The 27269-nt window shown below is 35.1% G+C and overlaps 1 protein-coding gene across 1 annotated transcript in view; it reads left to right on the forward strand.

Moving 5' to 3' along the window:
- The window catches only part of PKN2 (protein kinase N2), a 127038-nt gene that overhangs the window by 38267 nt on the left and 61502 nt on the right, over positions 1–27269 (forward strand). The window contains exons 2-3 of the mRNA XM_054592089.1: positions 1808–2108; positions 18575–18729. Of these exons, the coding sequence (XP_054448064.1) occupies positions 1808–2108; positions 18575–18729 (456 nt within the window). The remainder of the gene's footprint in view (positions 1–1807; positions 2109–18574; positions 18730–27269) is intronic.

The following is a 27269-nucleotide window of genomic DNA, read 5'->3' on the forward strand; positions in this document are numbered from 1 at the left end:
TTTACTGTGTTTTGTCAAGGTTTCAAAGGGGTCCTTTACCTTCAAAAGGTTAGGAACACATTTGTAGATTAACTGCTTCATTTTTTGCATAGTGTGCCTATTGGCACGAGTTTTTAGAGGTTAAGGGTTAGATGGAAAAAGGATTTGCATCAGTACTTTAAATATAACTTATTTATATGGATGTGATAAATTCCCAAAGAATTTAAAGAATATCTTTTAATTAATTATGTCTGTGGTTCAAAAGGTACATAAAGGGTGCACAGTGAAATGTCTCTTTCACGTGTCCCTCACAAGCTCAGTTTCTCTTCCAAAAGGTAAACATTATCTTTAGTTCTTGTGTTTCAGAAATTAACAATTTTAAAACCAAGAGTATTACATATAATATTGAAGTTTAAAGTACTGAATGATATACAAAAAGCCTAGATCATAACTTTGGGTGTTTTAGATGTAGATTAGACTCATTTACCTGATTTGGTTTTCAATTTAAGATCAATAACTGGTACTGTGTATTTTCCTAGCTTCTGTCAGAAGGACATAATTTATTTGGTTGGCCAAAAAGTTTGTTTAGTTTTTTCATATGATGGCTCTAGTAGTGCTTCGGTGTCTTTAACTTCATTGAAAACAATTTTGTTGGATTGGATTGTGACAGCTGTCATAGCAGCATGCATGTAAAAAAAAAATCAAAACTGGTGAAATTTTGTGCAGTCATTTTGTGCAGAAAATACACATTTTTGGCATATCATGCTTTATTATTTCAAGAGAGGTAAAAACACAACTGAAACAAAAAAAAAAATGTGTGCAGTGTATGGGGAAGATGCTGTGACTGATGGAACGTGTGAAAAGTGGTTTGAGAAGTTTCTTGGTACTATTGACATTTTTGCCAAATAATTCTTTGCTGTGAGGCTGTCTTATGCATTAGAAGATGTTTAGCAGAACCCCTGGCCTCTACTCACTAGAAGCCTATAGTGGGAGATGGCTGACATACTCAGAATACCCAGATCAATAAAGTTATTGGTGAAAATGAAAAATATCTATTTTACAGAAAAAACTAAACGGACTTTTTGGCCAACCCAATAGATGTATTTTCTAGTAGTGATGCTTTTTAGTGAGTCAGCCAAATTATCAGTTGGAATAGTTAGCCATGGAATATATAAATAAAGATCCGAATATAGCCTTCCCAAGCCTTAATGCATGTAATTCATGAACTAAAAAGTGGTCAAAAGGATATAACTTTATTTTTGTCAAAATTAGTTAAAGAGATTTCTTATAGAAGTTAAAATAGAATTTTATCTCAGTATGGGACTTAATAATTTTTCACTTATTAAGTGACTACATGAGCCAAGATTATATGTGGAGCTTCACATGTAATATTTTGAATTATCACAATATCTCTGAAAGGTAGCCAGTATTATTATTTAGATTTTACATGTGATTAAACTGAGTATTGGAAAGGTTTAATAACTTGCTCAAGATTCACAGTGTCAGTACTGGATCTAGCCTGAAGTCATAGGATATTGAGAATCTGCTATTTTTGTACAATCTCCGTGTATAGATATGTTGTATTTATTTTAATGTAAATTTGTCAGGATATTGCTATTTAGTGAGTGGGCAGTTTTTGAACTTAGGATTTTATATGGTTATAATAAAGGTAAATAAGTAGTCTTTCTTATTAAGGAAAGAATTTAATATAATATACTTAATAAAGAATCAATCACTTCATATACAGTTTTATTCTTACACTGCAAATTTTACTGAGCAACTAACTTTCCTAAACTCTCATATATGTATGTTTATTTTTTTTCTGTAGGGAGATTCCCGAAGTCTTCCATGTTCTGAGAATGTGAGTGCTGTTCAGAAATTAGACTTCTCCGATACAATGGTGCAACAGAAATTGGATGATATCAAGGATCGAATCAAGAGAGAAATAAGGAAAGAACTGAAAATCAAAGAAGGGGCTGAAAATCTGAGGAAGGTCACAACAGATAAAAAAAGTTTGGCTTATGTGGACAACATTTTGAAAAAGTCAAATAAAAAATTAGAAGAACTGCATCACAAGCTACAGGAGCTAAATGCACATATTGTTGTATCAGATCCAGAAGATGTTACAGGTATATATATATGTATTTTTTTTTAATTTGGTGTTTATATGGTATACTAATAAGAAATACATCATTTTTAAAAATAGTAAGCTTTGTGATGTATATTTTTTGGCTTAAAGTACAGGGTCTTTATTTTCTCTTACAGTTAAGGTCTTGTTTATATTCTGTTCAGAAGTGCACTGAATTGATGGATATGAAAATTGAAACATTTGCTTAGAGATGAATAAGCCTGCTGGCTCCTCTCTTGCCCTCTGTCAGTACGATATTACTTAGAGTTATTTTTCAGTATTAATGTTTTGTATTGAGTCAGCCACGTGTTCTTACCTCATTCAGCCTTCTGATCAGCAGCACTAGTTTGCCAGATGACTTTTTAAAGTTAAAAATGTATTCTGTGACCAAGGACTGTTTTCATTCTTTGCAAATACAGTTAATCAAACCTATGGCCTTTGTTTGTTCTTTGTGCTTTAAGTAACTAAATTAACAACTAAACCACTGGCATATTAAAAAAACAAGAAGAAAATGTAAAAAGCCAAACATTACCTTTTTTTCTTATTTTTTTAAGTATATTTTATTGATTATGCTATTACAGTTGTCCCATATTTTTTCTCCCCTGTGCCCTGTCTGCCTGGTACCCCCATTCCCTCCTTAAGTTCATATCCATGGGTCATACATATAAGTTATTTAGCTTCTCTGTTTCCTGTACTGTTCTTAACCTCCCATCCCCATCTGTTTTGTACCTACCAATTATGCTTATTTCCTGTGCCTTTCCCCCCATTCTCACCCCTTCCCCCTCCCTGCTGATAACCCTCCATGTGATCTCCATTTCTGTGATACTTTTCCTCTTCTAGTTGTTTGCTTAGTTGTTTTTTTTAATTTGCATTTGGTCTTTTAGGTTCAGTTGTTGATGGTTGTGAGTTTGTTGTCATTTTACTGTTCATAGTTTTTATCTTCCTTTCTTAGATAAGTCACTTTAACATTTCATATAATAAGGGCTTGGTGATGATGAACTTCTTTAACTACCTTGTCTGGGAAGCATTTTATCTGCCCTTCCATTCTAAATGATACCTTTGCTGAATGGAGTAATCTTGAATATAGGTCCTTGCTTTTCATGACTTTGAATCGTTTTTGCCAATCCCTTCTTGCCTGCAAGGTTTCTTTTGAGAAATGAGCTGATAGTCTTATGGGAACTCCTTTGCAGGTAACTCTCTTCTTTTCTCTTGCTGCCTTTAAGATTCTCTCTTTATCTTTAACATTTGGCATTTTAATTACAATGTGTCTTGGTGTGGTCCTCTTTGGGTCCACTTATTTGGGACTCTCTGAGCTTCCTGGATTTGTATGTCTATTTCCTTTGCCAGGTTGGGGAAGTATTCTTTCATTATTTTTTCAAATAAGTCTTCAATTTCTTTCTCTTCCTCTTCTCTTTCTGGCACCCCTATGATTCGGGGGTTGGTACATTTAAAGCTGTCCCAAAGGTTCCTAAGTTTATCCTCATCTTTTTAAATTCTTGTTTCTTCTTTCTGTTCCAGTTGAAGTGTTTATTTCTTCCTTGTATTTCAGATTGTTGATTTGAGTCCCAGTTTCCTTCCCTTCACTGGTCCCTGTAAATTTTTCTTTATTTCACTTTGTATAGCCTTCACTTCTTCCTTTATTTTGTGGCCATATTCAGTCATTTCTGTGAGCATCCTGGTTACCACTGGGGGTTTTTTAGTTTAAGATTTTTTTATTTATTTCTGGAGAGAGAGGGAGGCAGAAAGAGAGGGAAAGAAACATCAGTGTGTGTTTGCCTCTTGTGCGCCCCCTACTGGGGACCTGGTCTTCAACCCAGGCATGTGCCCTGACTGGGAATCGAATCAGCCACCCTTTGCTTCGCTGTCCAGCACTCAGTCCACTGAGCCACACCACCCAGGGCTGATTACCAGTGTTTTGAACTCTGTGTCTGATAGGTGGTTTATCTTCTTGTTGCTTAGTTCTTTTTTGGCGTTTTGATCTGTTCTTTCATTTGGGCCATATTTCTTTGTCTCGGGACACCTGTTACATTGTAAGGGGCAGAGCCTTAGATAGTTGCCACGGCAGGGCAACCCTCCTTGCTGTGTTGTGGTGCTGTATGTGAAGGAGGAGTGAGAGTGACAGTGCCGCTTGCTTGGCTCTCGCCCCTCGCCTTTCAGTCATTTCCCCTGCTCCCCACAAGTGACTGGCTCCCTTCCAGTTGCTGCCCTGGTGCTGATTTCCCCGAGTGGGTGGGCTTGTGCATGTTCTGGGACCCTGTGGGACCCTCAAATGGACTCTAATGAGAGACTGGCAGTTTCTTCTAGCCCCACAGCTGCCACAGATTTTTACAGCTACAGGTTTATGAGGAGGGGTCAGAGAGCAAACAATTCTGCTTGCTCAGCTCTCTCTCCACTTTCAGTCACTGCCCTTCCCACAAGCGAATATCACCCTTCCAGGTGCTGCCCTGATGCTGATTCCCAAGTCAGTAGGCTTGCGTATGTTCCAGGACCCTGTGGGCCCTTCAGCTGGACTCTAATGAGAGAGTGGCAGTCTCTTCCACTACCACACCTTTTTTTTTCCTTAAATATAGAAAATAAAAGGAAAGTATAACCCATAAGTTCAACTGAGGGACATAATTTTTAATTATGATATTTTTAATTGAATTTATTGGGGTGACATTGGTTAACGAAATTAAATAGGTTTCGGGTATACAGTTCTACATACATCTGCATATGGTATGTTTACCACACCAAGTTGAGTCTGCTTCCATCACCATTTATCCCCCCTTTATGCTCTTCTACCTGACCCCACCCCCACTTTCCACTGGCAGTCACCATACTGTTTTCTGTGTCCATGAGTGTCTTCTTTTTCTCTTTGTTTGATCCCTTTATCCTTCTCACTCACAATAGAATTAACAAATGTTCATGTTGTACATTTTTTAGTGCTACAGAAAATAAAAATAGAAAAACTACTTCTCTCCATCCTAAGACATCTCTCTGAAGGTAGCATTGCTAATTTTTTGATTATCCTTATGGAAAAAAATTTCTAGGTGTGTCCCAATATTCATCCATTCACATATACATTCTTTCTAAAACTTTTCACTTAAAAATTATTTAATACACGTTTGATTTAATAGTTTTTTTTCTTTGCAAAGATGAGATTTTGAACAAGGTATTTAATTTCTATAACCCTCGATTTCTTTATTTGCAAAAAAAGTGGTATATGAAGAGTACTACTGTATCTAGCACTGTAGAAATTACAGAAGAAATGGTGATTAGGTAATAAGAAATAACAGATATAAATAAAATTAAGTTTAATTAAGAAACTCAGATTACCAGTCTCAAAATTTGCATAAAATGCTTCTGATAGTCACTCTGTTTGACAACTTATTTTAATGAATCAGTTTCAACATTTGGGACTTCCCTTAGGGATTTCATTTGGAGAACTCTCTGTGTAGAGATTTCAACCTTCTAAGAATAATTGAACCTTGAAAATGAAAGAAATCATACAGAAACAAGCCTTCTTAAATAATCCCAAAGATGTGAATCACAAAGCTAGCTAAAAAGAACTCTTCAACTCCTCAGCTAGTATTCTCTTAACCCACACATTCAATAATTACATTCTAAATGGAAATTTATATTATGAAAATGGATTTTTTTTTTTAGCAGTGTTATATAAACTTGAAATAGCCTGTTCTGATGGAAGTCTGCTGAGCTCTATATTCTTGTCCATTACTTCTTTAGGAAAGATCTAAAATAAGAAATGACACTGGAGCTTTAAACTCTGTATATTTAGGGAAAATATTTCCCTTCTCACAGAATACCTGTAACTGCCTTGTAATTGGAATATAGAAAAGTTTTTACTACCCAGTGAGTAGTCCATTTGGTTTCCCCATTCCCCTTAAAAACGTTAACTTTACTGAAGTATAAATTATATATGATAAAATGTACATATTTTAAATTTATGACTTGATGAGTTTTAACAAATGTACTACATATACTCACTCAGGTAACATTCACTACAACCAGTTATCCTGAACTTTTCCATCCCTTCAGTGGTTCTCTTGTATATATACTTCTCAGTCTATTGCCAATCTCCATCTCTGACATAGGCAACCGCTGGTCTGCCTTCTCTCTCTCTCTCTCTCTCTCTCTCTCTTTTAACACAGTAACTATACCCTTGATCCAGAAGCAGACATTATGGTTGTTTTAGTACCACTTTATGAATATGGAGCATTGGGAGTCAGCTGGCTGTAAAATAAAAGACCAAAGATTATATGAACTGAGATGCCATCCCAGTGGGAGTAAATATTACATAGTTGTGTGGTTGTATACCACTTACAGCCCCTTCAGGCCTTACTTTTTCTTATTTGAAACCTATGTCAGAGGTAGAAGCATCTATAGGGTTTGGTTACTTGACATACAGACTTTCACTGGAGAATGAAAGTAGTAAAACTCAGGCTTTAGTTATGGATTACTAGAGTCTTGCCAGACAGAAAACAAACATTTAGAAATAGTGTTCCAGGACAGAAGAGTTTAATTTTAAACACGAGATGCAAAGCCAATAGGACATTCAGGTAATATCCATAAGGTTATATATAAGGCTATAAATTACCAGATGAAGCTCAGAAAACCCATCTTAGTTTGAGATACAACTTTGGACGTACCAGAAAATATGATACAGTTAATTCCAATCTCTCTCACCCTGACTTGAACTTACTTATATGCCATTGTTGTTTATATTCTAGTTCTATTTTATTGTTTTATCTTCAGTTCCACAAATCAGATATAATTGCTACTCTTTTATATAGTCATTGTTGGTTTACAGCTACCCACATGTTTATCATTTTCTTTGTCCATCATTTTGGAAAAATTTCTCACCTGAGGGTATATCGTTTTACTGATTTTAGAGAGAGAAGAAGAAGAGAAAGACACATATCAATGTGAGAGAAACATGGATCGGTTGCCCCTCGTACACACCCTGACAATGGATGGGACCCGTAACCCAAGCACGTGCCCTGACCAGGAACTGAACCCACAACCTTTTGGTGCATGGGACAATGCTCTAACCAACTGAGCCACACAGCCAGGGTTTTGCCCATCATTTCTTTATTATTCTCCAACCTTCCTTCTAGAATCATTTTGGGGGTTTTTTTCTTAAATGTATTTTATTGATTATGCTGTTTCTTCCTAAAGGTACACACACTGTAGAAAGATTTTTTTCTCTTATATGCAATTCTAGGTTGACGTTTGTTTTCGCTCAGCACTGGGAAACTGCTATTTCAGTCTTCCGCCATTGTTGAGGGTGAAGCAGGTGTCACTTTAATGGTTGAAGCCGTGTAGATAATGTGTTTTCTCCCTAGTTTCTTTTAAGATATCCTTTGTCTGCAGTATTCTACTCTTTGAGAATAATTGTATAAATTTATTTTCATTTGATCTGCTTGGGATTTGTTGCATTTCCTGAATCTGAGATTGTGTGTTTCATTGATTACAGGAAGTTCTTTGCCCATATGTTTTTGAGTATCGCACCTTCTGTATTCCCTCTATTCTTTCATTTTGAACTTCAATTAGATACATGATAATTTCCTCAAGTTTATCTCCATTTCTCTAATATTCTTTTCACCTGTGTCCAGCTTGTTTTTGATCACATATTGTATTTCTAATATGTGTATATTTTAATTCTAGAAATTCTGTTTTGTTAATCTTGGTAATTTTTTTTACCCTCACCCAAGAACATTTTTTTTAGTGCTATTAGAGAGAGAGGAAGTGTGTGTGGGGGCAGGGAGACAGAGTGGAAGGGAGAGGCAGAGAAATATCAACGTGAGAGAGAAACATCGATTGGTGATGCCTGTACGCACCCCAACTGGAGATTAAACCCACAGCCTAGGTATGTGCCCTGACTGGGAATTAAACCTGCAACTTTTTGGTGCACTGAACGATGCTCCAACCATCTGAGCTACACCAGCAGGCCAATCTTGGTAATTTTTGAGTTTCTTGTCCCAGTCATTCTTTTGATACTCCTTGTATTTAGTTTTACATATTAAATTTACACTTTTTTCACATTCTGTGTAAGATAATGACAGTAAGTAAAATCTTTGCCACACTACTCCTATAGGTTTTTCTTTTCATGGTGATATTCTTTTCCTATCTGAGCTTTGTGGTTTCTGCTGTGTGTTTATTTTCACTGGAACTTTCTTTGTGGGAATTCTTTTAGGTCTGAATTTAAGTGCCTTCTTTCAAAGATGATGTGCATTTGTTTCTGTAAGCTGCCTAGAAGCATTACTAACCTGAGGCCAGTTAAAATAAAATTTAAACTAAAAATTTGGGGTGAGGGTCACATAGATAGTACTATTTCCTGCCTCTAAACTATATGAGAACAGTTGGCATTTTAAAAGAATTATTTATTCCTTTCCCCCGCCTCCAGGCATCCCAGGCTAAAGGCAAGTCAAGAAACAATTTAGTCATTATTGATGGTGCCATTTGAGATTCCTGTCTTTAATCAGGTTTTTCCTGATTTGATTGCTCGCTTTGTAGAGTTCCAAGGCCTTTTCTTGTGCTTTTATTAAAATCCCATCTTTACTCCACTAGGATGATGAATACCTAGAGAGTCTGTTTTTATCAGAAAAGCAAAAGCATTCTCAGAAGCATAAAGCTACAGATGTCTAGTTGTATCTTTCCTGGGATTGGATCACATGAACCATGAACCACTTTGTGCCTAGCCCCGAATTACAAGTGAGACTGAGAAATCTTTTTTGTTTTTTAAATTCTGTTTTCCCCCTTAATCTGCTTCTTATTTTCAACAAAGTAGAAGTACATTGACCATGAGTTTTTTGTTAGTCAGATTTTAGTGGCAGACACTTAAAGATTGCAAATACTGTGTCTACATTCTTCTATAACTCTGTAATTTATTTGAGGTGTCTTGTAGCACTTTGAATTTATTTGTAATTGTTATCTTTTCTTTAGTTATTTTTGATGAAATTATAACTTCTTATGATGATCACCATTTTTCATAGTTTTCAAGTTATTTACATAACTTGTATCTGTGAATGATCTGTAGTAACATTCCCTCTTTCATTACTAACATTGGTATGTTCTTTATTTTTCTTCCTTGACCAATTTTCTTGTCCTATCGTTATTCTGCTCCCTTCACAAAAAATATTTTTTGCTTTACTGATCTGTTTTTGTGTGCGTGTGTGTGTGTGTGTGTGTGTGTGTGTGTGTGTTTCTATCTTGTTAATCTCTGCCTATGTCTTTTTTTTACTTTTTTTCTCTGTCTTTGGAATTAGCTGGGTAATTTTTTAACTGAGACAGTTGCTTAGCACTTTATTCTTTTTTCTCAGATGTTCAGTCAATGTTTATGAATACCCTCTAAGTATTGCTTTAGCTGCATCACACAAGTTTTGATATATAAAATTTGAAAAAATTATTTTTATTGAAAATACAATTGATATACAATATTGTGTAAGTTGAAGGCTTACAGCATGTATATACATATATTACAATATGATTATCATTGTAGCATTAGCAAATGCGTCTATCATGTCACATAATTATCATTTCTTTTGGGGGATGGGAACAATTAAGATCGAGTCTATTAGCAACTTTGAAGTGTATAATACACTATTGTTGTCTGTAATCACTGTGCTTTGCATTAGCTTTCCAGAACTTATTTATCTGCTGGTTCCCAGTTTTTACACTTAAATAACATATCCCCAGTTTCCCCACCCTCCGGCCTCTGGTAACCACCTTTCTACTCTCTGTTTTTACAAGTTCTTGGCTATTTTAGAGTCCACGTATAAATGGTATCATATAGTATTTGTCTTTTTCTGTCTGACTTACTATAATTCCCTCAAGCTCTAACATGTTGCAGATGGCAGAATTTCTTTCTCATTGCTTAAGTAATATACACATCTTCTTTATTTATTCTTCGTTATTTATTCATCTATTGAGGAACACTGAAGTTGTTTTCATATCTTGGCTATGGTGAGTAATACAATAAACATGAGAGTGAATATATTTCTTTGATATCCTATTTTCATGTTACGTAGATATATACTCAGGAGTGGGACTACTGGATTATATGATACTTTAAATTTTTTGACGAACCTCCATACTGTTTTCCATAGTGGCTACACCAGTTTATATTTCCACCAATTGTATAAAAGGGTTCCCTTATATGTACAGCCTTGAAACAGTTACTATCTCATGATGATAGCCATTTAGTTCCTCCGGCCATTTAAAAATCAGAATGTTTGTATTTTTTTCTGATTTTTAAAGCATTTATTATATTATTTCATTACCATTTACCCCACTTACCTGCCTCCCCCTAGCAAACACTGCACTGTTGTCAAAGTCCATGAGTCCTTTTTCTTTTTTGCTCAAACCCTCTACCCCCTTTGCACCCGTCCCAGAACTTCAGCCTGCTCTCTATTTATGAGTCTGTCTTGGTTTTGCTTGTTCAGTTTGTTCAATAAATTTCACATATGAGTGAAATAATATGGTATTTGTCCTTCTCTGGCTGGCTTATTTCACTTAGCATAGTGTTCTCCAGGTCCCTCCCCTTCCCTTCCCTTCCCAGCTAAGTAGTATTCCATTGTGTAAATGCCCCATAGTTGTTTTACCCACTCATCTACTGATGGACACTTGGGCTACTTCCATATCTTGACAATTGTAAATAACACTGCAGTGAACATAGGGGTGTTTATGTTCTTTTGAATTAGTGTTTTGGGTCCCTTCAGATATATTCCCAGAAGTGGGATCACTGGGTCGAAAAGCAAATCCATTTTTAATTTTTTGAGGTATCTCCATGCTGCTTTCCATAGTGGTAGCACCAGTCTGCGTCCCCACCAGCAGTGCAAAAAGGGTTCCCATTTCTCCACATCCTCGCCAGCACTTGCTGTTTGTTGATTTATTGATGATAGCCATTCTGACCAATGTGAGGTGATATCTCATTGTTGTTTTTAATTTGCATTTTTCTGGTGATTAGTGATGTTGAGCATTTTTTCATGTGTCTATTGACCATGTGTATGTTCTCTTTGGAGAAGTGTCTATTCAGGTCATTTACCCATTTTTAAATTTGATTGCTTGTTTTTTTTGTAGTGTATTTATCTGGTTTAAGAATTACAGTTATGCCGGCCTGGTAAAATGAACTTGGGAGTCTTCCTCCACTTGAATTTTTGGAATAGTTTGATAAAGAGACGTGTTAGTTTTCCTTGAAATGTTTGGCAAAATTCACCTGTGAGGCCATCCAGTCCAGGGCTTTTATTTGCTGCGAGGTTTTTGATTACTACTTCAGTTTCACTAGGTGTAATCTCTGTATTCAGATTCTCTGCTTCTTTCTGATTTAGGTTTGGATGATTGTATGTTCTAGGAATTCATCCATTTTGTTTAGGTTGTCCTGTTTGTTGGCAAATAGTTGTTCATAGTATTTCCTTACACTCCTTTGTATTTCTTTGGTGTCAGTTATTATTTCTCTTTTGTTTCTGATATTATTTATTTGGGTCCTCTCATTTTTTTCTTAGGCTGGTTAAATGTTTGTTGATCTTGTTTATCTTTTCAAAGAATCATGTCTTGGATTCATTGATATTTTGTATCATTTTTTAGACTCTTTTGTTCATTTCTACTGTATTCTTTATTATTTCCTTCTTTCTACTCAGTTTGATCTTTGTTCTTTTTCTAGTTCCTGTAAATATAAAGTTAGATTGTTTATTTGAACTTTTTCTTGTTTCTTGAATGAGGTAGGCCCTTTATCATTATGTAGTGTCATTCTTTGTCTCTTACTGTAGCCTTGGTTTTAAAGACTGTCTTGTCAGACATAAGTGTTGCTACCCCAGCTTTTTTTCCCTTTCCATTTGCATGAAATATCTTTTTCCATCCATTTACTTTTAATCTCTTTGTATCTGTCATCCTAAGGTGTTTATCTCGGAGGCAGTGTATATATGGGTCTTTTTTCTTGTCCATTCAGCTACCCTATGTCTTTTCATAGGAGCATTTAAGCAATTTACATTTGAAGTGATGAGTGATAAATATGTATTTATTGCCATTTTATTTTTTATTTTCAGTTTGTTTTTCCTCTCTTCTTCTTCAAGCAAGCCATTTAACATTGTTGCTATAGTGGTTTGGTGGTAACAAGCTCAGACTCAGGAGAGTCTGGGGTTGGTGGGCAAAATCATCTAACATAATGAATACATTGTAGAATATCAAGTGTTTACTCTCACCTCACGATCACATCCTTGTCTTGAGCTGAGCTGTGTCTTGCTGCTGCTGCTGGAATCTTGAGAGAGTATCATACCACATTATCACTAGCTCAGGAAAAGATCAAAATTCAAAGTACAATTTCTACTCAGTATTGCTTTTGCACCATTATAAAGCCAGAATATCATAAATCAAACCATCATTAAGTTGGAGATTGTGTATTTCTTTCATAAATTATAGAAAATCTGTGGTCATTATCTCATCACATAACTGTCTTTGAATTATCATTTTTACTTTTCTTATGAAGCACAATAAGATATGTTTGTTTTTCTTTCTGCTCTGTGTCCCTTAACCTCTCATTTTCTGTCCTCTTCCTTTTTAAAACTGATGTTTTTTCAGTACTAATCTCCTATTTTTCTGTTATACAGTCTATTAAACTTATCCATTAAAATGGTTAAGAATAAGTCCCATCACTTAGGATGCTTACAGTCTCAGAAGGAAAACACAGGAAAATAGATCATAATAATACTATGTTATACGTAGTTCAATGGAGGGAAGAAAATGTATTTTGAATATATTAGAAAGGGCACTTGATCAGATTGGGGGATGGTTAGAGGTTTTCTGAAGAAAGTAAGACCTAAGACGAGTTAACAATAGTGTAGAGTAAGTCACATGCATTGCATTTTTCAGAAGTGGAGAGAGAGATTTTTTTTAACTGAACATAGAATTTGACAGGAAAATAGCCATGGAAAATTAACTTAGAGCTAGTTGTCCTAAGACCTTAACGCCCAGCTGTGAAGGGGGGATTTATTTGGGGCTTCTTTGATCTAGTACATACATACTATATTGAAGCTTTTTTATTGAATTGGCATAACATATATTTTAGAATTGTATGGTAATATTTAGAAGCCTAAAAGTATGAACAATTATTTTAATATAACCCCTCCACCACCACCTCAAAAGCTGATTTGGTAATTAAAGCAGTAGATAGAACAAATGGAAATTTGTCATTAGTATTAATCATAAGATACAGTTTTAAGTATGTACTTACAAGTAGATTCAACATTTGCTCTTATAATTTAAATGCAGTTTCTTAGGAAAAATAATTTCATCTTACGAAATTGTTTTTATTGCTTTCTTTGAATAAAGAGGACGTTAATTGGAAGTTCTAGATACCCCTGTTTTGAAATGTTTCACTGAAGAAAAGTGCTTAACAAATATACTCACAACTGTATGTTTTATATGGTATAACATAACATACCGTGCCTATAAGAAAGAAAACTAAAGAGAAGGAAAGTAGCAGGTTAAAAGGGAAAATAAATGAGATCTGAGGAAAACCGCGAAGTGGTTCTCTCATTTCTAAATGAATCAGAAGTGGGCTTTATAACAAGATATATCTAAGGTTAAATTTCTGCCCAGTGCTCCCATTTTTGTGACCTTTACAAACTGCTTAGCCTCTCTGAGCTTCTGGGGGTTTTATAATTGTAAAATGAAGTTATATTAGAAACCTTTGTGAGTTCCTTTGAAGATTAAATGAGCAGAAATACATCTACTTAACTGAGCCCTGACATGTAATTTTATTGCGCCCTAAACATTGGTCTAAGACTATACAGGCTTTATCTTCACAATAACCCCCAATTTGTGGCTGAGAAAACTACAACACAGAAATGTTAAGTAAGTATATGATCAGGACCACACCAGTAAGTAGCAGCTACAGGATTCTAACTAAGACATTTTGACCTTAAGAACCATTACTGTTAATTATATTTCTTATGCTCTTTTAATCCTTAAGACATACTTTTCCATAAAAAGTGTTAGATATTATAATATTATTACAAGTTCACAGACTATTAGAATCAGTATGATACTTAATGTCCTAGTACAACCTACTTTAATGTGCAAGGATTTCTTCTATAGAATTTTTAACAGATTGTAACCTAGCTTCTTTATAACCTAGGAAGTATAGAAATACTTCCAGAGACACAGGATTTTATTAATATTAAGGTAAACCATCTGCCTGTTAGATAACTCAAAGTGTAAGGGATTCTATGATAAAAGACATGTTTTCATTATTTCTACCCGTTGGTTCTAATTCTCTGCCTTATGGGGAAATAGTAAGCAGATAGGTTCTTTTATAGACAGGTGTTTAAATGTTTAGGAAAGAATTTCTCTTTCTCATCCTAGGCTGAACACCATCAACTAGCCAATAAGACATAGCCATACCCTTTTCAACTGAGGGGCTTCTACTCTGAATACATTCCATTTCTTTTAAAAAATGTGCTTATAAATTATATAACAAATTTCTTTATTTTGATTTCTTGAAAGAGTCTTCTGTCATTTATGTTTTTTAAAAAAAGGAAAGAAAAACTATTCACAGATCTGAATACACTTAACTGTTCAGTCATTGCTATAAGGTACAGTTAATTTATGGACTCAACAGAAATATACTTACATTGCCTACTTATAGTGACTACTATTAGTTAATGATTATTGAATATTTTCTATACACCATGCCCATTTCTAAAGCTCTTTATATATATAACTTAATTAATTACAATAATCTTATGAGATAGATGCTTTTTCACTATTTAACAGATGAGGAAAATGAGGCGCAGTGTTATTTGTTAAGTGCCCTGCCCCATATTACATGGTTGTGTCAAAATTGATGTTTAAACCTAGGCATTCTTTTTTAAAAGTATATTTTATTGATTATGCTATTATAATTGTCCCATTCTTTTTTCCCCTCTATCCCCTTCCACCTGGTACCCCCATTCCCTCCAGCAGTACCTCCCTTAGTTCATGTTCATGGGTCATACATACAAGTTCTTTAGCTTCTCCATTTCCTATACTGTTCTTAGCCTCCACCCCCTCTGTTTTGTACCTACCAATCATGCTTCTTATGTCCTGTTCCTTTTCCCTTATTCTTTCCCTTGCCCCTCCCCACTGATAACCTCTGTGATCTCTATTTCTATGATTCTATTCCTGTTCTAGTTGTTTGCTTAGTTTATTTTGGTTTTTGGTTTTTGTTTTTTAGGTTCAGTTGTTGATAGTTGTGAGTTTTTGTCATTTATTTTACTGTTCATAGTTTTTATCTTCTTTTTCTTAGATAAGTCCCTTTAACGTTTCATGTGATAAGGGCTTGGTGATGATGAACTCCTTCAAATTTACCTTGTCTGGGTAGCATTTTATCTGCCCTTCCATTCTAAATGATACCTTTGCTGAATGGAGTAATCTTGAATGTAGGTCCTTGTTTTTCATGAGTTTGAATTGTTCTTGCCAGCCCCTTCTTGCCTGCAAGGTTTCTTTTGAGAAATCAGCTGATAGCCTATGAGGACTCCTTTGTAGGTAACTCACTCTGAGCTTCCTGGACTTCTGTGTCTTAACATCACCAATTTTCTTTCATTATTCATTCAAATAATTTTTCAATTTCTTGCTCATTCTCTTCTTCAGGCACCCCTATGATTCAGATGTTGGAACATTTAAGGTTGTCCCAGAGGTTGCTCAGCCTCTCTTCACTATTTTTGAATTCTTGTTTCTTCATTCTGTTCCTTTCGAATGTTTGTTTATTCCTTGTGTTTCAAATCACTGATTTGAGTCCCGGTTTCCTTCCCTTCACTGCCGATTCCCTGTATATTTTCCTGTATTTCATGTTGTATAGCCTTCACTTCTTTATTTTGCATTTGTACTCAGTCATTTCAGTGAGCATCCTGATTACTAGTGTTTTGAACTCTGCATCTGACAGGTTGGCTATCTTCTTGTCACTTAGTTCTTTTTTTGAAGTTTTGATCTGTTATTTCATTTGTGCCATATTTCTTTGTCTCAGTGCACTTGTTACATTATAAGGGGTGGAGCCTTAGGTATTTGCCAGGCGGGGCAAACCACTGTGCCAGGTTGTGGTACTATATGTGGAAGAGGGTCCAGAGAAGAAACAATGCAGGTTGCTTAGCTCTCGCCCCACTTTCAAGAGGTTGGCACTTTCTTCTGCTGCCACCACCCCCATGGATTTTTACAGCCAGAAGTTCTGAGGCTTTATTTTGCCCGCACTGGAACCCTGGGTTGCCAGTCTGTCTCACTCCCCAGTTTTTCCTCCCGGTTTATCCGCACACAAATGTGGGACTGCCCAGTCCTCTAGCCGCCACCTTGTTGAGCATCCTCTCCCCCTCAGCTGCCTGTCTCCACCCCTCCTGTCAGTCCGGATGAATGTTTCTTCTTTAACTTCTTGGTTATCGGACTTCCGTACAGTTTGAATTTCTGGCAATTCTGATTTTTTTGTTTTTATATTGGTTGTTTCCTTCTTTTAGTCACACAAAGAGGTAAAGCATATCTACCTATGTCTCCATCTTGATCAGAACCTCTTCCATTTGTAAAACCTAGGCATTCTTAACTGCAGTACTGCTTTAACAAAAGACTATCAACTGGGTGACTTAAAAAAAACAGAAATTTATTTCTCAAAGTTTTGGAGGCTGGGGACTTCAAAAGGTGCCAGCATGGTCAGAATTCCAGTGATGGACCTCTTTTTCCATCACTGGACCTCATATGTGACACTCCACTCTTTGTGGTTTGCAAATGGCATCTTCTCACTGTGTCCTAACATGACAGAGAGACCACCCTCAATACCTACTTACCAAAAGGCTCACCTCCAAATACCATCACATTATAGCTTTAGCATGTGAATTTTAGGGGAATACAAATATTCTTTCTATAGCATTATGTTATGTAGTCCTTTTATGACCCTGTGTGAAATCTCATCTACCTTATATATCAGTTATCTATAAGAATATATCACTTACAAAATCAACTTATGGAGCAGCATATATGTAATTTGGGGGATTCAGTTACAACAGAGAACTTTCTTGATGAATCCCAGCTAATAACTATGTGACTTTGCCTGTTAACTGATGTGTAAAATGTGGGTCATGTCTGTCTCAAAAGGTTATTTGAAATATTAGTATGCATACATACATATATATTTGTGTGTGTCTGTATAATTATACTGTCATATATTTAAGTGTGCATACATCCACATAGAGCCTAGTGTAGGTGTTTATAGTTTTTAAACAGCAAAAGCAATGTAGCACAGCGGTTACTAAAGTGGACTTTGGAATGGAACTGACTTACTGGATGTTTGACCTTTAGCAAGTTTTTTAATCTCTCTGTGACCTAGTTTTCTCTTCTGTAATATGGGTATATGTTTCTTAAAGAGATGTTTATAAGGACTAATGGGTTTATAAAGCACTTAGATCAGGACATAATACCTTGTAAAGTAGTATATTAAAGATGAAATAGTATCATATTACATCAATATCTAGCATAGCTCCTGTATTTTTTTAAGTTAATGAACAAATTATTTTTAAATGTTTCTGAACTAGTGAGTTTTTTAAAGGAATATAAAACCAAATATGAGACATATTCATTAAAATCAGTAAGTCACATCATCTTCCATTGCAAAGGAGTGAAGGAAACCCTCAAACACAAAGGTTAATTAAGTAACTTTCAGTTTAGGCAATTTTCCAGTGATTACCAAGTTACTTAAAACCAAACTGGGCCTGGTACGCTAGTCTTCTGGCCTCTGTCTTTTCTTTTTTCTTTTTTCTTTTAAATAAGCAAGGGATCTAGTGAGGATAAAACACAAAATAATGAATTTCAATGTGAAGATTTTTAGTTACATGATTGAATTATTAGAAGTATTTCAACCATAACAGATTACCCAGAATAATTAAAGGGTTATATTTGAAGTTTTTTGTTTTAAAAATAGAAGCACCACAGTGTGCTTTATGAGAAGGCATGACCTTCCTACATCCCTGCCACCATCAATGTGGTATTAGTCAATGAATACCCTTGACAAACTTTCCATTCTACTGAACGCCCTCATAATTTTTTGAAAACAAAATGTGAAGGCTTTTTATGTGTATGCTTAGGTTATTATTTGAATATGCTTTGACTCTAAGTAACGAGGTAATGAATAGAGAATTTAGTTGAATTGTTGACTAAGCTAGTCAAATTGATTTACTTTAAAAATAATAGTATTGCAAAAACATTGGGCAGTGATCTAATTCAGCTTGAATTTCAATGTAATCACTTCTACAGTATACCTGGCAGATGGTGCTGCAACTCTACTTAAAAACTTTCTTAGCTTGAATTTTTATATTGTCTGGAAGCATAAGGAAATTAAATTTAAGTGACTTCAGGCTCATCTCCAATCCTGTAACTCTTTATTCTTTGAAAATAGTAACTTCGGATTTTAAGCAGCAATTGGTCCTAGTAAGTAATTTTAACATACTACTTAATTTACAGATTGCCCAAGGACTCCAGACACTCCCAGTAGTGACCCTCGTTGTTCTACTAGCAATAATAGATTGATGGCCTTACAAAAACAATTGGATATAGAGCTTAAAGTAAAACAAGGTGCAGAGAACATGATACAGATGTATTCAAATGGATCATCAAAAGTAAGTACAGTAAATGTAAGTGTATAGAGTCAATCCTCATTTTCAGATTCCATAAGTATAAATTCACCTACCCAATAAAATTTACTTGTAACCCAGACAACAGTACTTGTCACACTTTCACAGTCATTAGTGGACATGCACAGAGGAGCAATAAATTTGAATTATCTGATGCACATGTTCACAGCTAAGGACGAGCAAGATGACACTCCATCTTCTTGCATAATCACTTATACTGTAAACCAGTGATTTTTCAACCAGTATTCTGCAAGAATTTTCAAAAACTGCCATACCTGACTATTTTGACAGGGGCACTTATCTCATTTCCCTTAGGTTGTCAGAATAAAATGACAACAGCCAACACAATAGCTGTCTGGTGTGAACGAATCAAAATTATACCTTTTTTTTTTTTGTCAGGTTGGCAAAAAAAAATAATAATTTTTGGTGTGTTGCAAAATTTTACTAATTAATTTATGTTTGCCGTGAAATGAAAAGGTTGAAAAATTGCTGCTGTAAACAAGTATATTGTAGAACAATTTGGAAAGAAATGGTTTTTTAGAATAGCTTATTTCTTCTTAAGCCCATCAAGAAAAAATTTTGGCTGGATGAGTACAGTATACACAGGAACTCTTCATATTTGCAACTTTTCTGGAAATTAAAATTGTAAAAAAGTTCATTTTAAAACACTTAGGCTCTAAGGAGTTTCCTGTCTCTACATATAGGTTTTTTAAAAAGAGCAAACGAAAAGATAAGACATTCTAGAATTAGTGATTGTTTGGACTTGACTTACGGGTTGTTAGGGAACCTGGTGGTATGAGCATGTAACTCCTAATTGAAAATCAATGTTGTAGGGAACACTTGTCACTAATGCAAATGTGTCCTTGTTCTGAGGTATAGTGTGGGAGAAGAAATGTTGGGAACCACTGAAACAGATTACCATAAAGGTTCTTTCTAATCTCAGGTTCTATAGTTCTATAATTTCCAAAAAGTCTTAGAAAGGTGGATTTTATAATAAATCCACCTTCGTATTCTCATTTATTTCAAATATTCTTGCCTCTGCAAATCAGTTTTTTCCTTATATTTTAAGAGAGATTTGTTAATTTCAGAATGAAAGTTTAAGTGTTTTTATTATTATTATTATTATTATTATTATTATTTCTGTTTAGGAAGAGTTTGAAATTGGAGGGGAGGGGAATCTTTGCTTGGAGCCATGCACCATGCCTACCCACTCAAATGAAATTTAGGAAGATGAGGAAAAGAAAGAGTATATTATGAATAAGGTTTTTAAATCTTAATTAAGAAAATTTTAGATTATATGCTGTATTTCAAAAGACTTTTATGTTATTTTTAGAGAAATATATGTTTATATGTGATACATTGCTTATACGAAATGATATTTGATAGCATAGTATTTCACTAACTTTGAACATTAATTATGGGGTGGTAGAGTTGGTTTTTCTGTGTTACTATTTTTAGTATTAAACTTTAGTTTTTTTTAATCTTTATCAAATGTTATTTGGAACTTCTTTTTAAGGGAAATACATTGTTCTTGGTACTGTGAATGTACCATATTATGCGGAATGTTTTAAAATTAAATTAAGCCAGCTTATACCCTCTGGAGTAAAGTTTTTTAAATTAGTGTTGATAGATTAGATTGAGAGGTTCATGAACCCTTGAGGTTATAGGAGAAGTGATGATGATAGAATGAATGAGAGGGCCATAGATTTCACCATATTCTCAAAGTGATCTGTAACACCTCCCCCTCTGAAATTGGGCAGGATTATGGACAAATATATAACTTGTGATAACCACAGTCCAAAATGAACAGGGCTATGAACATCCTGCTAAAACAAATAGATAATTTTCCAATAGCTTTTTTCTTTTTAAGATTTTATTTATTTATTTTTATAGAGGGGAAGGGAGGGAGAAAGTGAGAAAAACATTGTGTAAGAGGAAACATCCATTGGTTGCGTCTCGCGCACTCCCAACTGGTGATCCAGCATACAGCCCAGGCATGTGCCCTGCCTGGGAGTCAAACCAGTGACCCTTTGGTTCACAGGCTGCACCAGCCGGGCCAATAGTTTTTGTTTTTAATTAGAAGATTCATTTATTTGAGAATGGCTCAGGTGGAGATCCAGAGCATATTAACAGCTGATAAAGTTTCTGAGGTAGGCCTGCTAGTTGTTTCTGTCTAGATTGGGATTTTTATCTTTAAACCTCTCAAGTAGTCACAGTACATCCTTATAAGCTTAGGGATGAATGTAAATTGAAGTTATATGGAGAGTTAATTTATTCATTAAGGACTGACAGTTTGATAGCTATTTTGCGGTGCACTGCAGTATGAATGTATTAAAGATAGTGCTTTACACACAGTAGGTACTCTAGAGATACCCTGCTTTCAAAAGTCTTACTATCTAAAAAGGAGATAGCACATATAAATAATTACAATATATAATAGTAGTATGTACAAGTTACTTTAGAAGCATAGTAGAGTCACTTAACTGCCAGAAGAAATCATGAAATTCTTAGTATAAAATTTCAAGTTTGATTTGGAGTTTAAGAAGGAATTACTTTCTAGGAATGGTGATTGGGGTAAACCCCGTATACAAGGTCTGTCCAGAAAATATTCAGCCACGAACTATGCAAAGTTCACACATTTATTGAAGAAGATAGAAGCTACAAGAAATGTACATATGACAGTAATGCCTCAGTTCTCTTCAAAGTATGCACTTTGGCACCTCACACAGTTGTCCCAGTCCCCATCAGCTATCGTGCCATATTTTCCTGAATCTCATTGATGGTCTGAAATCTCTTCCCTTTCAAAGGTAACTTTAGTTTTGGGAAAAGCCAGAATTTGCAGGGTGCCAAATCTGGGCTCTAGGATAGAATGATGAGTCACTTGAATGATTTGATATTTCACCAAAAAACTGCATAAGACATGATGCATGAGCAGGCATATTTGTTGTGATAAAGCTGCCAATTACATTGCCCATAGCTGTGGCTGTTTTCATTGTATGCGTCTCTCAACTGACGAATAATATTAAGGTAGTACTCCTTATTAATTGTTTGGCCTGGAAGAGTCTACTCCTGATGGACAACACCTTCCCAATCAAAAAACACAGTTAACATGATCTGGATCTTGCTGCACATTTGCCACTCCTTCAGACGTGGAGGACCAGGCGACCTCCGTTAGAATAGCTGGGCCTTCATTTCCAGATCATAGCCTTGGACCCCACAATTCATCTCCAATTATGACCTTCTTGAGGAAATCTGGTTCAATAGTAGTGGTTTGAATCAAGTCTTTAGTAACTGCAGAACAATGGTCCTTCTGCTCTGGTAGCAGAAACAGTGGAACAGATTTTGCCACCACATGTTTTCATGCAAAGATCCTGTGTCAAAATCTCAGACATAGTAACTTTTGGAATCCCCAAATCAGCTTAGAGTTGTGCTGTCAGTTGTGATCTTTGTTGATTGCGACTCTTATACACTCAACATTCTAAGGTGTTCTGCTTGTTGAAGGCCTTCCAGAACATGAATCACTTTCAAGAGGTTCTCTACCGTCTCTGAAGCATTTGTCCCGCACTTTTCTTTGCACCGCATTCATTGCATCGTCCCTGAAAGCCTTCTAAATCATCCAGGTAGTTTCTGTGGAGGAATGTGTTCAAGCTTAATGCAAAATTTGATGCAGAGACTTGTTGCTCTACTCGCTCTGTTATTTTGAATGTGACAGCCACATAGTATGCATGCTCACTCAGTGGCATCTACTACCCCCACTGACTAGTACAGCAGAGTCATTGTTCACACGTGTGCATTCCAGCCACTCTCCTTGGCTGCCAGGTTACATCTGTGTCATATAAACCATTCTCATTACGTTAACAATGGCTGGACTTTTTCTGGACAGACCTTGTATATAGAGTTAGGAACTGTAGGGTACCATGGCTTGTTCTAAAAAATGGAATTACTTTAGTATGGCTATACCATAGGCCCTTGACTTATTTCTTATCCAGTATATCTAAGGGTAGGTAGAATGTACTTGTAATAGTAACAACCATCAATTCTATCAATAATTTTCAATGAAAGGCCATGGTCTTATGGGAGAACAAATCTGAATCTCAAGAAAGGCACATCTTATTTGAGAAGAGTCCTCTAGGCCATTTCAGTGGGACTTTTTATTTCATTTTCTACTGGTAGAGCTTTTAGAGAGTAAGATATAGTGAGAGGTGTGGCATATTTGAAAGGCAAAACAGATTATAAAGTACTTTGGGCAAAATTAAGCAGTTGGGATTCTATCTTATATACGGAGCTGCTGAAAAACTTAGCAGAGAAAATACGTGATCAGATTTAAAGTTTACAGAGTTCACATCCTTCTTCAGACTTGAAGAATTAATTAGAGAAGATCAAATGTACAGGCAACAAGTTTAAGTAGGCTTTTGTAGTAGTCCAGGTTAAACGCACTTCATCCCCTTCATAACAGCAATTAAAGCAAAGAAGACAGGGTCAGTACTCTTTAGATAGAATAAATGTGATGACTGGATATGAAGAACAAGGCAGAGTTAAAAATGATTCTTAGATTAGTTATGTGGACAGACTGGTGATGCCCTTCATGACAATAGGTAATTCACAGTGGGGAGCGTATTTAGAAACATGGATAGTTGGTTAATTCAGTTTGACAGTAAACCTATATCTTCTGAACTCTGGTTATTGAATTCTTTATGACAACATTATTACCCCAGTATACATTAGACCCAGAATTGTTCTTTTGAGAGCTAGGTCACAGATTTTTACACTCCTGTTCAAAAGCCTCCAGTGAATTTCTAGCATGCTTAGAACAAAATCCAGAGTTCTCACTGTGACTCTGCAAGTTCATGCATGATTTACCTTTTGCTACCTTCTGATCTTTTCTTCTAAAACACTTTCATTCATTCTCCTTATACACGAGCTATGTTGGCTTCTTGGATACCTTGAATATACCAAGCATGTTGTTACCTCAGGGCATATGTGTTTACTGAGTCTCTGCCTATGTTATCATTTTTCTCAAGAACTTTCATGGCTTTCTCTTACTTCATTACCTCTTTAGCAAGTTCTATATAACAGTTCTACACAAAACAGCAACCTCTTTCTCTCCTTATCCCTTTCACTGTATTACGACTATCCAAAGTTATAATTTACACAATCTATTTCTTTATCATCTGTTGTCAACAGAATGTAAATTTCATGGCTCCAAGTAGCACCATTGGTTTTCAGGATAATCTCTGATGGCTTGATAAGGCATGTTGAATAGATGTTTCCCATTCATATATTAGGTGATAGACCAAGTTGTTTATCAACATTTAGGGTTCTTTCTATCTTCTATTACTTTTTTAAAAAATGTTTCCAAGTCCTTCCATACTTTCTTCTCATTTGAAAATACCTGACTATCTATCCCAGGCCTCCCTCTCTTCAGTCTTTTAATCTTCACATATTCCAATCTTATCTGTATCAATAGCCCAGAAAACCTTTCTGGATTCCTTCAGGTAACATTGATCCTATCTTCCTTTTAAGTTTTCTTTGGCTACTTCTAACCTGATACATATAATATTTATCTGTATCTATTCAATCAAACTGTAAGTTTTATAGGGGAAGTATTGTCAGTGATTCAGCTGATTATTAAATTAATTAGTTATTAAGCTGATTAATTATTTTTACTGGATGTGACCACATTCATAAATATGTGATGGAGAAAATATAGTATTGATTTGTTTGTCTGTTTATGAAAGCTATGTGTGTGATGTAGTTTGACTTATAAAACAAAAATAGTGTGTTTTCTGTTTTAAATTCCCACCTGAGGGGGAGGGGAAGGGGAGGAAAGAGAGACCAAAGAGAGAAAGAGAAACATTGACATGAGAGAGGAAAATTGATCATTGCTTGCTATACGTGCCCAACAGAGGGTTGAACCTACAACCTAGGTATGTGCCCTAATCAGGGATCAAACCCACAACTTTGGTGCCAAGACAACAGTCCAATCAACTGAGCCACCCAGCTGAGGCAATACTGTTTTTTTATAAAATAAAAAATATTGTAGTATTTGAAAATAAAAAATTTGTTATTTTAATTTATAATTGTAAAATATTGTACGTTCAAAATAAACCATCAAACATTGTAGAATGTTAATTGACATTAGGTAACTACTTTATTAGGTTGAACCATGTGAAATTGCTCTTAAGAATCCACCAGATACTGGGATTTTTATATGGTACAATCTAATGTATGTAAAAAAATCTTTCCAAAGTCTTCATAAAAACCAGTATTTTTCTAATACATAAACCAGGTCATGTACTTTGGACCTACCTTATCTCTTACCTTGAATGTACTAGATGCTCAATAAAAAATAAAGTGAATGCCTGAAAACATAAGAATGACGTGTCATAACTTTAAATTGTTTGTTGACAGGTAATATCCATTGTCAGTTTTAAATGTCTTCATACTTTGACATTAATGCAGATCATCAGAAATCTGTGTGGGAAAATTGACTTACTTTTAAAATGAAAGACAAATGCTTTTCCTTGTAGGTTGAGTTGAAACATTTAAGAAAGGAGTAATTTCCAAAAAGATAAGTGACAGGACTACTGTCATCTCACATAGTGATAAAATAATAAGAGTAGCTTAGTTGAAAAGTATAGTATTATATAAATAATAATATTTATACTTTAGAACTTCATTAATATTCATATTTTTACTTTAGAACTTTATTAAAATAAGGGAATCGTGATTTTTTATTGAAGTAAGAGAACATTTTAATTCCAGTCAAGTGCTAGGCAATATAATTTAGTTTTAGCTAATGCATGCCATGGCTCTATTCCATTTTACTTTATGTTTTTTAATTTTTAAGTCATGTTTATTTTATTACAGATGTCTCAATTTTTCCCCTTTTGCTTTCCTCCACCTATCCCACCCCCATCCCCGGTTCCCACAGTCAATTCCCACTCTGTTGTCCATGTCTATGGGTCATTTGTACATGTTCTGTGTCTAGCCCCTTCCCCTTCTTTCCACCATTGTCCTCTTTCCCCATCCCCTCTGGTCACTTTCAGCCTGCTCCATGTTTCCATGCCTGTGATTTATATTGTTCATTAGTTTCTTATGTTGAATAGATTCCACCTATAGGTGAGATGGTATGGTACTTGTCTTTCACCAGCTGGCTTATTTCACTTAGCTTAATATTCTCTAGTTCCATCCATGTTGCAAAAGGTGGGAGTTCCATATTTTCCTTTCCTTTTCCTTTTCCTCTCTTTTCTTGCGCAGATTGACTTTATTTTTTTAAATGTCAAAGCCAATTCTATTTAAAAAGTTTAAAACCATTATAAAGACTCAGCAATTAAAACAACAGGACACCAGCACAGAAATAATCAAGTAGATCAATGAAATATAATGAGCATTCTAAAAACAAACATATATATCTAACAATGTAATATATGATTAAATTGATATTTCAAGTCAATGGGGATAATAAGGCTTATTCAACAAATAAGGTGCATGGGCCATTATTACTTGAAATAAAACAAATATAGAGCCCTATTTCACACATTATACAAGAAATATTCAGGAGAGTTAAAAATCAATATGTAGAATCTAAGGAGTTTTGGGAGAAAATACAAACTAATATTTTTCTTACCCTGAAGTAAAATATTCAGAGCCAGAAGCTATAAAGTAAAATATTGACAATACAACTATATTAAATGTTTAAGGCTATATAGTAATATACAGATAAAAAAAGTTAAAAGGACAAGTAATAAAATGGGAAAGTATTTGCCACACATCTAAAAAAGGGATAATAGTTGCTTTTTTGTTTGTTTGTTTGTTTGTTTGTTTTAGGGAAAAAATACTACAAATCTTTAATCAATAAATGGATAAAGAATACCAAAAAGTCATTTAAAGCTTTTTAAAAATAATAAGAAATAGGCAAAAAATACACAAAACAGATTTAGTTTCAACAAATAATAAAGGAACAATTAAAATAACATCATTGTCACAATCAGATTAATACATATTAAAAATATTGGTAATATCAAGTATTGGCAACTGTGAAAGGAACCTGGGTATTCATGGACCCTTTAGCATGTTTTGCAGCACTGGTTTGGTGGAGGTATATTCTTTTAGCTTTCTTTTGTCTGGGAGACTCCTTCTTTTGCTTTCTCTTTTAATTGAGAGCCTTGCTGGGTAGAGCAGTCTTGGTTGCAGGCCTTTGCTTTTCATGACTTGGAATGTTTCTTGCCATTCCCTTCTGGCTTGTAGTGTTTCTGCTGAGAAGTCAGCTGCTAGCCATATTGGGGCTCCCTTGTATGTTACTACCTCATTCTCCCTTGCTTGCTGTAGGATTCTCTGTTTGTCTTTGATATTTGCCATTTTCATGATGATATGTCTTGGAGTGGGCCTCATTGGGTTCCTCTTGAATGGGACCTTCTGTGCTTCCTGGACTTGTGTGACTTTTTCTCTCCTTCAATTAGGGAAGTTTTCCATCATTACTCTTTCAAACAGGTTTTCTATCCCTTCCTCATCCTCTTCTCCTT

Source organism: Pteronotus mesoamericanus, unplaced genomic scaffold, assembly GCF_021234165.1.
Source record: "Pteronotus mesoamericanus isolate MK-2021 breed Mesoamerican mustached bat unplaced genomic scaffold, CSHL_Meso_final scaffold_31, whole genome shotgun sequence".
In the NCBI taxonomy this organism is placed as follows: domain Eukaryota; kingdom Metazoa; phylum Chordata; class Mammalia; order Chiroptera; family Mormoopidae; genus Pteronotus; species Pteronotus mesoamericanus.